The sequence below is a fragment of the Cyprinodon tularosa genome, unplaced genomic scaffold (genome assembly GCF_016077235.1).
Source record: "Cyprinodon tularosa strain WSP-4 unplaced genomic scaffold, ASM1607723v1 ctg918, whole genome shotgun sequence".
Taxonomy (NCBI): Eukaryota; Metazoa; Chordata; class Actinopteri; order Cyprinodontiformes; family Cyprinodontidae; genus Cyprinodon; species Cyprinodon tularosa.
The window spans coordinates 80,949-95,992 of NW_024039694.1; the positions used below are offsets into that span (position 1 = coordinate 80,949).

Sequence of the window (15,044 nt, forward strand, 5' to 3'; positions counted from 1 at the left end):
AAGAAAAATTGGATTAAATCCTTAAATAGTGTAATACTTCCTTTTGGCATTGTTTTTCTTTTAGTAGACAATAGGTTTAGCTAGAATAGGGGGTTTGGTCCACTTCAGCAACTGCATCCTACCTTTAAACTCTGCTAAATAGCACAAAACTACAAAATACAATGTTTAATAAGTTGAAAACCAAAACGGTCAGTCCTCTAATCTCACTTACAAACTAGGTGGTTTTATTTCCCACACAATATGGAGAAAGCCACCCCTATAGATGGTGTCACGCTGCTTTAAAACATAGATTGAAGGTGTAATCCCTCCGTCCTGGGGAAGTAATACCCCACATTACTGCATTACACACCAAGGCGCCTCGTCGCTCAGGTTACACTTCTACACACCTCACTTCAGGAGTAATAGTTAATCTCTCTATGGATGATTTAGGTAAACTCCTATAGATTGACTCAGTTGGCTGGAGGAACTATGTGGGAACTAGATTTGTGACAAATACTCCCCTGGAGGCTAACTTTGGGGCTGAAAATACATATAATCCGCTTCCATTACACCCATTGACTCTATTGTTTAGATCAGAATTGACAATTGAACAGCAGACGTTTCTCTTTGTTTTAACATTCTCGCCGGGCTGGAGACGGCTCATCCTTCCCTCTGTTATTACTCTATATTCTCCTGCGACTGTTGGTTTAACGCCGGTTTGGGCGGACGCTCCAGAGGTGGGGAATGACAGAGGGGTGATTACCAACATGAGGCCCTGCTGTCGGAGCACGGCGACTCTGATCAACACTGGAAACTGCTAGCTGGCTGGTAAAAGAGCTCAGTATTTCTACCTGCTCTCAATCTGTCACTCTCCACACTGGCCACACGCTAGATGCCTATATTTACATGTCGGAGGAATTACTTAAGAGTTGCCGGTTTTGGTGTTTTCAGAGGATTGATCTGAAAGAAAGCTGCGGCATTTATGTTCTGCTGTTAGCTCAAAGTAAATGTGTATCATGACTGTACCCGTCACTTTAGACAATATCTGGGATTTTCCACTGCAGGTAGCCATGATGCAGGCTCGGTGTATGTTTTCAACTGTGCATTGAACGTATATAATAAAAGACATTAATGGAAAATTGCACAGGCTGTGTGTGAGACACAAAGGAGCTCTGACTCAACGCAGATTGTAATTTTGTGCTGTGTTCTCTGCAGTGTTCGCGTGCGTGCGTTCTGCAAGGCCGTCTTATCTACATGTACATTGCGTTTTTGTGCCTGATTGCTGCGACTGAGTAAAACATGGAGGTAATTTCACCCGCCACGGGAGATCTCTAATAGATTACAAAGAGAGGGGCACGTGCACACAGTGAGATAGAGAGAGGAGAAACCCCAACGCTGTCCGTTCTTTAGCTGGGAACATCCCATATCAATGACTTTCAAATCATTTTGTATCTCCTTCCCTCTACTTCCTTTTTCCTCATCCTACTCCCCCCCCACCCTCTCCATCCTTTCCCCTAGGTCTCAGTCCTGAGTGTGGGCAGTATGATTGCGTGTGTGAGCAATAATGTCATTTCACCGCATTGATAAAATAAAAATTGTCCTTGAGCTGCGCCTTTCTAATGATCCAGCTTCCCTGCCACCTTACGGGTGCTCCACGTTCGCTCCTCCTCCCTTTTCTTCCTGCTCTGTCTTTTCTCTCCTCTTCTCCTATTTTCTTCCCTTCTCCATCTTCCACGCTCCCCCTCCCCTTTTTTTTCCCTCCGCTGATACAAAGCGGGGTGGCAAAATCCACGGGTGCGATTGTCAAATCAATTATTCATTCTGTGCAATTACACTCACACAAAGAAGTTTCCCCGTGCTCCGAGTAGTGATTAAATTAACTGCTATTCCAGCTGCCCGTCGCCACCAGCCTAATAGAATATTCATGGAGGCGGCCGACAGAATGGCCGATCTCCATTAACTTCATCATGCTCACTTAATTACAGGCTTGTTATTGTATTTACACCTAGTTAGAGCGTGCAGAGCCCCGATCTACTCGTGCCCGGCTCCACCGGAGTGTGCGGGAGTGTGTGACAACACCTAGTTAGTGCAGAGATAACCTCTGCTAGGCTCGCTGTGTGGGCCCACATGTGCTGGACTCAACATGAGGGCGTGGAAGAGGGAAACCAAGATCAGAAAACTGCTGGATTTTATTTGCTTCATCATTTTATAGTGTTTGTAGGGGATTTTATAGAAACAGTTTTCCTACTGATGGTGAAACTATTGAACATGTGGACGGATATTTTTTTGGGTTTGCCCAAAGTTTTGTTGAAGGCCTCAAAACCTGCTATTCCCATTGTCTTCTGCTTAGAAACACATCAATCATGTTCTTGGAAAAGATAGTTTCTCACTCTGTTCTCTATTTTGTTGTCTAAAAGTTGAATCGCAGTTAAGGTTTAGATTATCCTCATCCTCTACCTCCTTTGTTTTCTTTATATTTTATCAAAACTAAACATCTATCAAAGAAAATAGTTGACATGTTTTTGAGGTAGTTTGGTCGTGGATCAATAAGGTGAACCAAAAAAAAAAAACTGCTTCAGCCACCTGTTCCAGTTTCTCTGTTGTCTTTTATTCAGCATTTCACTCCGACAAACAAAGTCTAAACAGAGAAAAAAGAATTAAATTAATCTAATTTACAAACTTATCTACATAAAGAGTCTGCAAAATAAACAATGTGATACAAGATAACTCAAAAAGTTACTTTAAAGAAAAACAAACAAAGCATAACCCCAAAGGAAGCCCTCTAAATGGTACAACCCAGCAAGGTAATGGATGACATCATCAGGTCAATTTAGTAGGAAATACTTAAACAAACAACGGTGAGTAAAAACAAATACCATGAATATACTTTGAAACATAATAAACAATTTCATCCAATAATCCAGAAGTAATAGCTTTAACCTAAACATAAATAGATGGAAACTACAGCATAATGCTAACACAAACAAACCCAGGATAGTAAGTGAAGCAAAGTTTAAACTAATGTTTAAATTTAAGCATTACAAATCAGAAGAAAGAATAAGGTACAAGTGGTAAACACAAACTGAACCACTTTGTCACAATGTTGTTCTGTCTAATAAAAACTGAATTGTTGGGTCGGCCCTACAGGGAAAGTGGACCAGAGAAATGTTGCTTGGTCCATCTGTTATCACAGGTTCAGATAATTTACAGAAATCGATTTTATTTTTAGTGTTTCGGTTCTTTCTGCACAGAATGTTTTACTGTCCTGCTCTTCATTAAGTTCTAATTGTCGGATAGTAGCTGGTTAATTAGCCGAGCAATCTGCCGTCAGCAGCTCTACAGATGTGCCACAGTGTTGCGTTCACTGTCCTCTTCAGAGAGTCTGTTATTTAAAGCCTGGAGTTTTTCCAAACAGCTGCCATTTCACCTTTAGCCTGCTGGTTGGCAGTCAGCAGCAACAGGTGGGGGTAGTGCAGAGCTCTATATACAGTACCTTAGACCCACAGAAAACTCATAATGTCACTTTATCCCATTTAAGGGACTTAAGAAACTATTCCTGGTCACTTCTTTAAACCCCTGTGTCCTTGATAGAGGTAACCGGGCCCATACCTGTCCACAGCATCACCCCCCCTGCCTTTCTTCTGCCTCTCTCTCCCTCAATAGAGGAGACTATTTATTTGAACCACACTCCCCACAGAGCCCCGACTTGCACACAGAGATCTCTCTCTCGTTCTTTTCTTCTCTGTGACTCTTAAATCATTCTTTTTATCTGTTCGCCACACAGTGATTGGGTTGGAAGAAGAAGAAGTGGGAGGGGAAGGGGAGAATTATTTTTCTTCTACCTTTCAGAAAATGATGACATGATTGCTTTCGCTTGATCATGCATCATCACCCCCTTTCTATTCCCCGGATAAATAGTCTCTCCCTGCCTCTCCTCTATCCCCTTGCCCCCCCCCACCCCCACCCCGTATCCCCGTCAAAATGAGGATTATCTGGTAATAGTTGCCGTTGGCGTTTTAAGTCAACCACACCATCTTTCACACATGGATGTGAGCACATGCATGTGTGATTACTGTTTGACTGGTGGATGTTTTTTAGCGGCTGAGTTACCAGGCTTTTTAAGTGTTTAACTACCTGTGCTGTTGTGTATATATTCTTTTAGTGTGTGGGTGTGTGTGGCCGGCATGTGTATCTAACCTTTGTTCCTCTGTGCTGTCAGTGGGCATGTATTTATCCAGTAGCCACTAATGCAGCAGACAGGAAGGACGAGAGAGGAGATATGGACATGGAGAGGGCAACTGGCCATATGGGCAACTTAGTGGATCGAAACTAAAACGGACCAATAGATTACAAAATGGAAAAAGTCTTTTCGGCAGGATGCTTTTCTTATTCCAATCAGATTTCTAAAGATAAGAGAATTAGGTTTTAAGCAAAGGTTTTCTGTGAATCAAAAACAAGTCCTTCAAGGAGGTGGATATCTAGCTACCTTCATTGGTTTCTTAGACAAACTTTATTGTTATTTTGTATATACAGTGTATAAAATGACATTTTGATGCATACAGCAGCAGCTTAGCAGTGAAATGAACATTTCCATTTATGACACGCAGCAGTGATCATGAACGTAAACGGTGGAGGAGAAAAGAAAAAACTGTTTAAAGTCGTTGCAAAAGGCATTGGTATGGAAGGTTCAGTGCAGTGTAAATAAATACATGTGGTGCAAAATGCAGTAGAACGTTGAGTTGTGTTCTATTTAAAGGGATAATGAAAGATCAGCCACGTTGGTAGTGCAAATATGTTTTGCAAGTGTGATGCAGAGTCTTGATTAGAGTTTGACAGTCTTATGAAAGCGGGGAAAAAGCTGTTGCAGAACCTCCTGGTCCTGAGATGAATGCTGCAAAGCCTCTTCCCAGAGGGCAGCAGGGAGAACAGTTCATGGTGGGGGTGTGAGGGGTCTTTGATTATGTTATGGGATCGGGACACGCAGCGCTTGGATGATATGTCCCTAATAGAGGGCAGAGGATCTTCTCTGCTGTCCTCACTACTCTCCTTGCTTTCTTCCAGTCTGATGCGCTGCAGCCTCTACACCACACACTCTCCACTCTCTCCATGCTGCTTCTATAGAAAGCACCTGGTTAGCCTCCTGGAAAAATTCACATTGAGACAAAAATAATTTAAAAAGCCCACTAGAACCTGCCTTTTCATTACAGTCATGGGCCAAACTGTCAATATTCTGCTAAATAAAAAAAAAAGCAAAGTTTCAGAAATGCGGTATTTCCATCAAATACGAGAAAAACTGCATGGGAATATGATGTTTATGCGCTAACTAAGAAAACAACACATCGTGAGCGGCTGTAACACATGAGATATATCTATATATATTAGGGGTGGAACGGTTCACAAAATCCACGGTTCAGTTCGATTCACGGTTTCTGGTCACGGTTTTCGGTTCAATTCGATACATGTTGATTGTTACACCGAAATTCCATAAAAAATTATGAAATTAATGAAAAAATCCCCCCCAAAATAATGGATTGTAATTATTTTAAATGATAAGCGGAAACCCTGGATCATTTTCGTATGTTTTGCTGCTTTAAATTTAATCATCTGGTGCATGCTCTCTAACCTGACAACAGCCAGATGCATGCCTCTGGCTGTTGTCAGGTTACATGCTCTCTACCATCTCCAAGGAACTCAGAGGGGAGCAGACGAAGCCACAGTGGGGGCTGTAGGCTTTGCTTTGAGCAGCCGGTCTGGAGCGCAGCGGGGGTTGCTGACGGAGTATGAGGGATTTCGGGGTTAGCATGACATGTTGCTGCTAGCATAAACAAAACGTGTTGCACAATGCTTGCACACTGTTGCACTTTTATCCACAACTTTCTTTCCGCTGTCATCGTAGGTCACTCTAAATGCAAAGTGGTCCCATACAGCGCGTCTTCCAACTCCAGTTCTTTCCCACTCGCCAGTCCGACACAGTTCTCCACAACAACTGATTTTTTTCCCTGCTACCCGGCTAAGCTGCTTCGCTTCTTCTTCTTCTTGTTTACTACTGGCGGTTGGCTTTGGTCGCAGCACTGCCACCTTCTGCTCTGGAGTGTAATCGCTTCCTCTATGAGAAAAAGGAGCAGCGCATGAACCAAACGAAACACACGCGAACCGAACTGAGACAGTCGAACCGAACGATTCTGACGGTTTTCATAAATCGTCCCATCCCTAATATATATCAACCACGGCTCTAGTGGGCGCCATCATCCTCCAACTACTTCATGTCTTTCTCTCTTTAAACAAGCAAGGTTCAGTTGCAGATCATGTAACTCGTGTATTTCTGTTGCAGTTTTGCAAAATATTGCAATTTCGATGCAACTGGGTTTTTTTTTTATTACAAAGTTTCCATTTAGCAGATTTATTTTCCTAATCACAATTTGTGCAGTTTCATAGTTAATACAAACTCAGCTACAGAAGAGTGAATCCTAAAATTTAGAAAAGAAACCTGAAATCACAGATAAAGTAGTTATGATCTAAACCGAGACAACTGACTGATAGATGGTACAAATTCTTACATCTTCTCTCATCAGCTGATGCCACGTTATTGACCCGGAAGATCAATAACATGATCCCAGCTAAACATCAAGATGGCCCAACACCAAACGTAGACTTCAAATTATATATTGTATACATCATTTCCTCAACTGACAGCTGTTCATCCTTGTATTCATGCTACTTCCTGAATCCATCCACCCGTTCATCCCTCTGGGTCATGGTGGGGCTGGTGCCTATCACCAGCAGCTAAAGGCAGGGTACACCGTGGAAAGTCGCCAGCATTTACTGAATCCCTATCTAATAATCGAGTCAAATAACGTCAGTCCAAAACTTAAATATTTATTTTCCCAAAATGATGCAGCTCTGAATGTAAAAAAATTAAACAAACACTTAAAAGAAGGAAATACTGACTATCTAAAGACCATTATTTTAATGTGAACCATTGTTGGCTCCAGCTTTATAAGCAGAACTGCTTCATTCTTTCTTTAAAAAATATTTTTAGACAGAAGGAATAGTTGCAATTATTTCCTAATTTAAATCCTTATCTAATGATGACCTCTGATGTTTTTGATCTTAGCCCTTCATTTTCACACTATTTTCCCTTTTACACACATATGAGACGTTTGTGGTCCTTATTGGATTACAATATAAGGACGCTGCCATGATCTTGTGGCGTTTTTAGTGTCTCTTTTCAAGAAACTTTAAAATATCAAACCCTACTGCTTCATAGATGGTCTGAATAACAAGAGATATTTCAGCGTTGCTTAATCAGATGACATGGCGGCTTTTTTTGAATTACTTTAAAGACTGTTATACAGGTCAGTGTTTCTTGGAATGACTTAATGTCGGTAAGAATGGATTCAAAATGCTGTAATAACACAGCCTGACTGTCATGGAAACAATCTAAGGAAAAAGAAAGAAAGAAATCTAATGTGCTTTTGGGTCAGTAGGGTGTTTTTGGTGATCTAAACCAAAATAAAACTGTCCAATTTCAGGTTTTTCCTATTTTTTCTGATTTCTGTGTGTTATTTCTGAGGGGCTCCTAAAATGCTTTCGGTCAGTTTGGAGGTTAAGAACCATAAAACCTTTTGTTTCAATGGGTTATCTGATTGATAGGAAAACATCTACTTAAATAAATTCATTTAAGGCTAAAATGCTGCAAATGAATTATTAACTAAGAATTTAGAAGGTTTGCCAGAAAGAAAGGAAGATGGAGAGCCTCCAATATGTTTGCTTTCTCCTCTAAAATGTCTTTGAGCCGAAACCAGGCTGCTTCGCTCAGATCACTGCTCTATCCACTGCTCTCCTTTGTGCGGTGATGGTGTTATTACTTGGTTTCATGCTACTTGATCTACACTCGGTGCTCGCTATGATATTGAAAAGGTTTGCTTGTGGTTGCCATCCTGTCCTGGAGAGCCGTCCCTCAGTCTTCTCTTTGGCCTTATTACAGCCCACCTGAAGAGATAACAGGGACGAGATATTGACTTCATGCTCTCATCGGGCTTTTCCATCGATCTCATGATCCTTCGTGGATGCATGCGCCATCGACCCATCAGTTTAATTCTGTGTGATTGCCCATCCAGTCCTCAAAGTAATAGCATTACTTTCAGACAGGGCTGGATCTGTTGGCTTTGCAGTTAAGCCTGAAATGCTCCTGAGTGTTTATTATAAGGGATTCTGCAGCATTGATGTGAGATGTAACGCTGGAGTCTCATGTTTTTAAAACCGTATGTATTTTTCCTTTTCTTTGCAGGCCATGTGAAGAAATGGAACAGCTTACGGGATGCGTATCTGAAGCTGAAGGAAGTCCCAGACAAGGCTTTGGCCACCAGTGGCTACTCTGAGGTTAACTTAGCCAAACTCTTCCAAGGTCTCTCCACCCTCAAGTGAAAACAATCTACAAGGACAACACATCCAAGAGCTTCATTCTGCCTTCGGTTTGTAAATATCTGGTAGAATTGGTGAAGCTCAGATCATACCTGATGGACTTGTTATATTCTTTAAAACACCAATCAGACCTCTCGTCTCTCCAGCTCCCTCACACACACACACACACACACACACTCATCCACTTGCAACCCTGACTTGACCCCATCACCCTCGCTCTGTATGGTAAAGGCGAGCAGCAATCATACCTAAATGACAGTCTATTGTATGTGCAGACGCTGGCTGTGCCCAGATATGTGTGCGTATGTGTGTGTGTTAAAATGACTTCTCCTCAGAACAGCTGGGATACTCTGGGAGAAAGCTAATTAGCCAATGATAGTGACCCGGAGCCACTGAGACCACTGGATGCCTGCAGCGATCGGACACTTGTTCTGATTACCACCATTCATGCTGCGTGAGTGTTAGCAGAGTGGGTCGGATCAGGGGCTGGAAGAAAGGCCTGAGGACGATACAGGGAGTAACGGGGTGAGCAAGGCCACACGCGCTGCTCCATCGCTCCTTTGTCCCGTTATCGAACATCTGATCTGCTTCTCCTTCACTGCGTCTGTTTAACTCAGGCCACTTCATCTCTTTCATCTTTCCCAAATGTGGACGTATTGTGTTTTAATAAATTTTCAATGTTATTGTAGCATTTACAGTGAGTGTTTTTTGAACTCCAATGCCCGATTATTTTGATACTGTTTATGACAAGGAAAGCTCAATAAAGAACTAATTAACAACTCTGTCTTGTGTAATTTTAAATGTCCCGCATATTAATGAATTTAACCCTGTAATGCCAAATGTATCATATTTGATACATACAGTTTCTGAAATGTTTTGCGTCTGACACCTTTTGCATAATTTAATGGTAAAAACTTTGCCCCTATTGTACACAATCAGATATACCTGATAACAGAGGGCAGAAGACTACACAAAAAATAATCTTGACTTATTGCATAGTAATAAATTATCAAAAATGTATTTCTTTTTTCTTTTTACATATTTTGTTAAAAGGCCAAATAAGGACTTCAAACCAAAAAAAAAGTAATTTTCTGTTTTGTTTTATTCTTGGATCAGGCTTTAAAGGGTTAATATATTAATGAACAAGTCAAATAAATCTTTAGTTTATATTCTAAGGTCAATTTTCTGATATAGTTATTGTCAAAAAGCCTAAAAACAAGTTTATATAAAATCATATCAATTAACTATATCAAAAGGAAGAAGTTTCAACCCTTCTTTCTTATTTAACTGTTTTAACAATGACTCTCACCACAATTTAGTAGTAAACTTAAGCCCCATTTACACTACCCTTTTTTAAATTGGCCGATAACAGTCCGAGCAAAGTAACTGGGATAACTGAGTGTAAATGGCACGCAAAACTGAGCCGGACTCTGCCAGACACAACCGAACCACGCTAAACAGGTACTGGTACGCGATTTCCAGTGACGATTCTGCTTAGCAGTGTGATGAACCTCAACTCCTGTCTTTCCCTGCGTCTGTAAGCCTTGATTGGACTATTGTTTGTTGTATCTACTTCACAAAAGCCGACCCTGTCCAGTAAATTCACCAAAGGCTGCCTTCTTCGCCTGACTATCCTCAAACAAAAAAATCTTACAATTATAACTAGGGCTGGGTAAAAAAATCAATTTAATCGATTTTGAATCGATTCCTTTACAGTTTTGCAAAATCGATGTCTAGGAAATGAGATCGATTGGTTTCATAGTGACGCGAGTGATGTTCACATTCAAATGAGCAGGAAAGATGCTCTCAAAAAAATTTCAAGCCAGACAGCTGCAAATATAGCCAATAGATTGAGTGAAGACATTAACAAATGGGGGCTGACTAGAAAACACCCTGTAGTTGTTACAGACAACGCTGCACATGTGGTTTGTACAGTGGAGATAATGCAGCTCATGCATGTCTGCTGTGTCACGTCTGCTTGCTCGAGTGAGGCTTCACTTTTTCACTTTTCACAAACAAGTTTGCACTTTTGAGACAGTTTTGTTCACATCTCAAGTTTAAACTGTCCGATTTACAAGTTTGCACTTTGTGTTTAATGTGACAGGAAAAAAATAAAATACATGAGTATTTTGAAACACAGTTGAACCACTTTCATTATTGTAAAAACAGATCGAATCGAAATTAATCGATTTAGAACTGTATGAATCAAAATCGAATCGATTCAGGACTTTGAAAATATGAAAATACCCAGCCCTAATTATAACCAAACTTCCTGAATGTTAGGAGCACTGCTATGTTGATTTGCATGTTTACCTCTAGAGAGCAGTAGTACCGTAGATAGTCACTAGGAGGCGAGCGCTAGCGTGGTGTAAACGGTTCATAAGGAACCAAGCTCGGCACTATTAACTGATCCAAGCTCAGTCTGAACTCGGTTCGGATCAGTTTGTTGGGACGTTTTTTAGCCGAAACAGGAAAGCTGGTTACAGTTAAAAGAGAAGGTAGACAAACTTAATACATGGCTGTCCTGAGAGAAAATGGCTTTTATTGTAAGATCTTGACACTGAGGTGGAGGTTCATCTTCCAACAGAAGAAAGAAAGATTAGATACAGTGGAAAACTTCAGATGAAAACCTTCCCACGGCCTAGTCAAAGCAAAAGCCAAATTCCAGATGGGGTCTTTAGCAATTCTCGAAATGTTATATTTACATCTTGAACTTGTCTGCAAAGAGAAATGTTCAAACTTTTAGATAAATATCTTAAAGACATGAAACAAAAAACTAACATATCTCATGCCATGACTCCATTTCTAAATGTTTCCTGGATTTAATCTGCTCTTGCTGAAGTTCAACACACAAGGCTCAAAGTACTTGAGCATTTTCTTTCACCAATAACTCTCCTTTGTGCTAATAGTCTGTTGTTTTTTTTTTTTTAACTCTCCATCCCGCCGTGTGCATTTCCATAAACACTGCACGCCTCACAAATCACTTCAAACCTCTGTGACTTGCAAAGGCAAGCTTAAGTGGGCTGAACACTTAAACCGTGATTCACTCCTGCAATGGATAGAACATGCTGTGTGTGAGAAAGTGTCTCCATGCATCTGCATCCTACTGCTCTGAACTTTACATATTTATTAAATCATATTGGCTCCACTTCTCCCACAGTCGCTTTTTTTTCTTCCTTTTATTTGAGTTAATCAACTTCAGCGTCCACTACATAGTACTGAATCTGTACAGGGCCCCCGCTGCCCCCGCACTATAAAAAGGAACTGTTGGAAAGTTTTTAATGTAAGCCAATAAAATTATTCATATTTTCTAAATGTAATGCTTAATAATTTCCCTGTGTGGTATGCGTAGAAGGATTTTGTTTTAAATGAATGCATCAACTTACTGGAGCATGCAAAATCTCATATGAGGTTAAGAAAGTTTCTGTTATGGAGCAATAAACAGCCCATCATAGTCTTTGTTGTCAGGGAAACGGTGTAAGGTGCCTTAGATCCATCCATCCATTTTCTTCCAATAAGGTACCTTTAAAAACTTGGTTAAATGTCCTCGTTTGATCAGAGATCATTGAAAAAGCCATTGGTTCAAGGAAGAAATAGCGGTGATCCAATGACAGAATCAAGGAGAGTGAAGTTGGATTGTTTGGTCCGATTCAGCTACCGTAGCTCAGATCCATAAAGGAAGTAGGGCTGGTTCTGGTACAGAGCTGTCAGTTCAGCAGCTAGAGTGCCTTTGCTGGTCATAGAGCTATACCTGATAAGTTGGAAAGATAAATGAAGCTTGAATATATTTTTGATATGCTATAAAGCAGCTAAAGATTAATTTGGAAATGGCAAACACCCCTGCTGGCAGTCGAATAAACCACCAGACTAGTTCATCCTCTTTAGCACATGCTGCACTTTATGTAAATACTGCATATCGTCTATGAGGGGTTCTATTTTATTCTGTAAAGAGTTCATATTGTAATTCCTTTCCTTTTCCTTCTGGTTATGTTTTAGAGTCTCCTAAAGTTGCTTATTTTCAGGTTTTCTAAAAGTTTTTAATTTGTGAGTATACATGTATTCTGAGCCAGAGTCTCATCAAAATTTAAATATGGTTAAATAATAAACAATAAAGAATTGACTCTATAGAATAGAGTACAGTCTAAAATTGTGTTTTTCCAAAATCATCTTTTTTTTAAATATACATTTTAAACCTACAACCATAGCTCCGGTAAATGTGATTATTAAGAAACCTGTTTCAGCTGCAGTCAACAAACATAAACCAGTGTTTTGGACGTAAGGTGGAGGATCCCATGTGGTTTCCATGACAGCAGCTTTGCTGTCTCTTTCATTACGGAAACAAAAATGAATTAAATTTTGAATGAAGGCTAAATTGCTGTAAAGATGATGGTAAACATTTCCAAAGTATCCTCTATAACCCCTTTCCCTGATTGCTTCAGGGTTAAGAAAATCAGTGCGCGCCGTCATTCAGACGGCGAGCTCAACAACAGCCAGATGCATGTCTCCCTCCGCCTAGCTCCTAGCTGGGCGGAGGGAGACATGCATCTGGCTGTTGTCAGGTTAGTAGGCCCTAGCTGTCTGAATGACGGCGCGCACTGATACGAACAGAGAGAAAATAGGACCAATTGATAACGACGTGTGACTTTTTCCACTACAATGTTTTTGGGATGCAAAAATATCGCTCTTTTGAACACATAATGTTTTGGGAAGAGAAACTTTTTATTTCGCTGGTTCTAAAAACCTGCCGGACTACTTTCGGCTTGACCAAAACTGGACGATAACTCTGCTCACAGGACGCTGCCAGGGGTAAGTCAGTGTGATTGCATGCCACTGGTGATGGGGATGCCATACAGATTCATGTCAAAAATACCGAACTATCCCTTTAATGACGTATGATCCTGCTATAGAATACCACAGACTGCCAGGAAAGACATCTGGTCCGTTTTTATTTTGGCCTGTATCAATGACCAGTTATCTGTTTTGGGTTTTTTTTACTTGGCCAATGTTGGAATTGGGGTTGTTTACCCAGATTATATTCTTCCTCACCATTCTTCAACTTGTTTCTAATTATAAAATTAGAAAAGGACTAAAGCTGGATGTGAAGTTGGACTATTTTCAAAGACCGGGTTGGTTCTGTATTTTGGCTAAATAAAGATATAGAGCCAGGTCACATGGGACCCAAAGCAAACCTTGATTGTTCTTGAACTTGTGTTTACTATTAAGCCACCAATCAAACAATGTCAATCGCTGAATTATTTTTCTTTAATCCTCACTTTTTCACCAGATATTATTTATAAAATATAAATAGTTGTAACTGAATAGTGAAAACATAACACAAACACAACAAAAGCAAAGTATCATCAACTGACGCATTGCTCCCTATCTTATATTGCCTTCCTATTAATATATGATTATGATATAATCATAAAGCTCTGATGATTTCCAGATAAATTGATTCAGGGCCCCCCCTGCATCCCAGGAGGCCCCAAACAGCAGAGCATTTCATCTATGCCTTGATTCTGCTCTATATTGGACAATATATACTTTTTTTCTTCATAAAAAAAGGATTTTAATTTAAAAAAGCTGCACCTTGATTTAAATGAGAACATTCAATAAGAAGTAAAAATTAATGGGACTGTTAAGTCAAGTCAAGGTAGTAGTCATTGCCTTCCACATACTTTTTATTTCTTATTTTGACTACAAGTAAAGGACATTTGCAACAAGGCATTCTTTATAAATAAAATTTAAAGCGTCGGGATCTATAGCAATTTTTAAGTCTCCAAGCTGCAGTTTAATTCATTTATCCCTTGATCCATATTTACAGAAGCTTAGGCTACATATATGCTTAGTGAAAGATTTAAAAGAATGTCTTCAAAGCTGAATTGTTACTTTCTTATAAAGTTTAATGATAGGCTAAGTGATCCTAAGTGACCCTCTGAGCTAAACTTTGTGGTTTCATGTTACAGCAAACGTTTAAGAAAAGTTAGATTTATTGTGATTTATTGAAATATTCTTTTGTAGACTGTTGATTCAGTTTTAGACCTGGAGTGTTCCTTTATTTATGAGGATACAAATAAGAGTTTCAGCTCACAGATCAATTAATAAACAGTGAGGCAAACACCCGCTAGGATTTGATCAGGGTCATTTCAGTGGTTTCAATTCAGTACAGATATTAAAGTGTGACATCTGCTTTCTTGGGCTCCAGAGGGCCCCCTGGTGTCCTGGGGGGCCCAGCTGCTCGGTTTGCTTGAAGAATAAATAAAAACTAGACTTTTTCTTCCATTAGTGAAATCAATCTAAAGTAAAACTAAGCTTCAATGTTGTTGTGATGTAACACATTTTGTTGTGTCGAACAGACATATTGTATTTATAAGCACTTTAAGTCAGATTTATATGAACTAAAATCTCTCCAAACAGCTTTGAAGCGATTTTATTGGATAAATTCCAACATTTCAGTTTCCCCCCCATTTTTTTCAGTTCACTGTCACACCGCAGGTTTTTAAGTGTGGGGCCCCGTTTTGTCCCCTACAACCCAGTCAAATGAGGTCCTTTGCATTAATTCGACCCCGCTAAGCTAATAAGGTCGAACAAGTCTCTTTGTATTGTGGCGTTAAGCTTTATTGCTTGTCGTTTTGACCAGC

At 40.0% G+C, this 15,044-nt stretch overlaps 1 protein-coding gene across 1 annotated transcript in view; it reads left to right on the forward strand.

Annotated features, from left to right (window-relative positions):
• pola1 (polymerase (DNA directed), alpha 1) overlaps positions 1-8,487 on the forward strand; it is an 85,025-nt gene extending 76,538 nt beyond the window's left edge. The window contains 1 exon segment of the mRNA XM_038274465.1: positions 8,270-8,487. Coding sequence (XP_038130393.1) covers positions 8,270-8,406 — 137 coding nt within the window. The 3' untranslated portion in view covers positions 8,407-8,487.
• Positions 8,488-15,044: the final 6,557 nt, after the last annotated feature.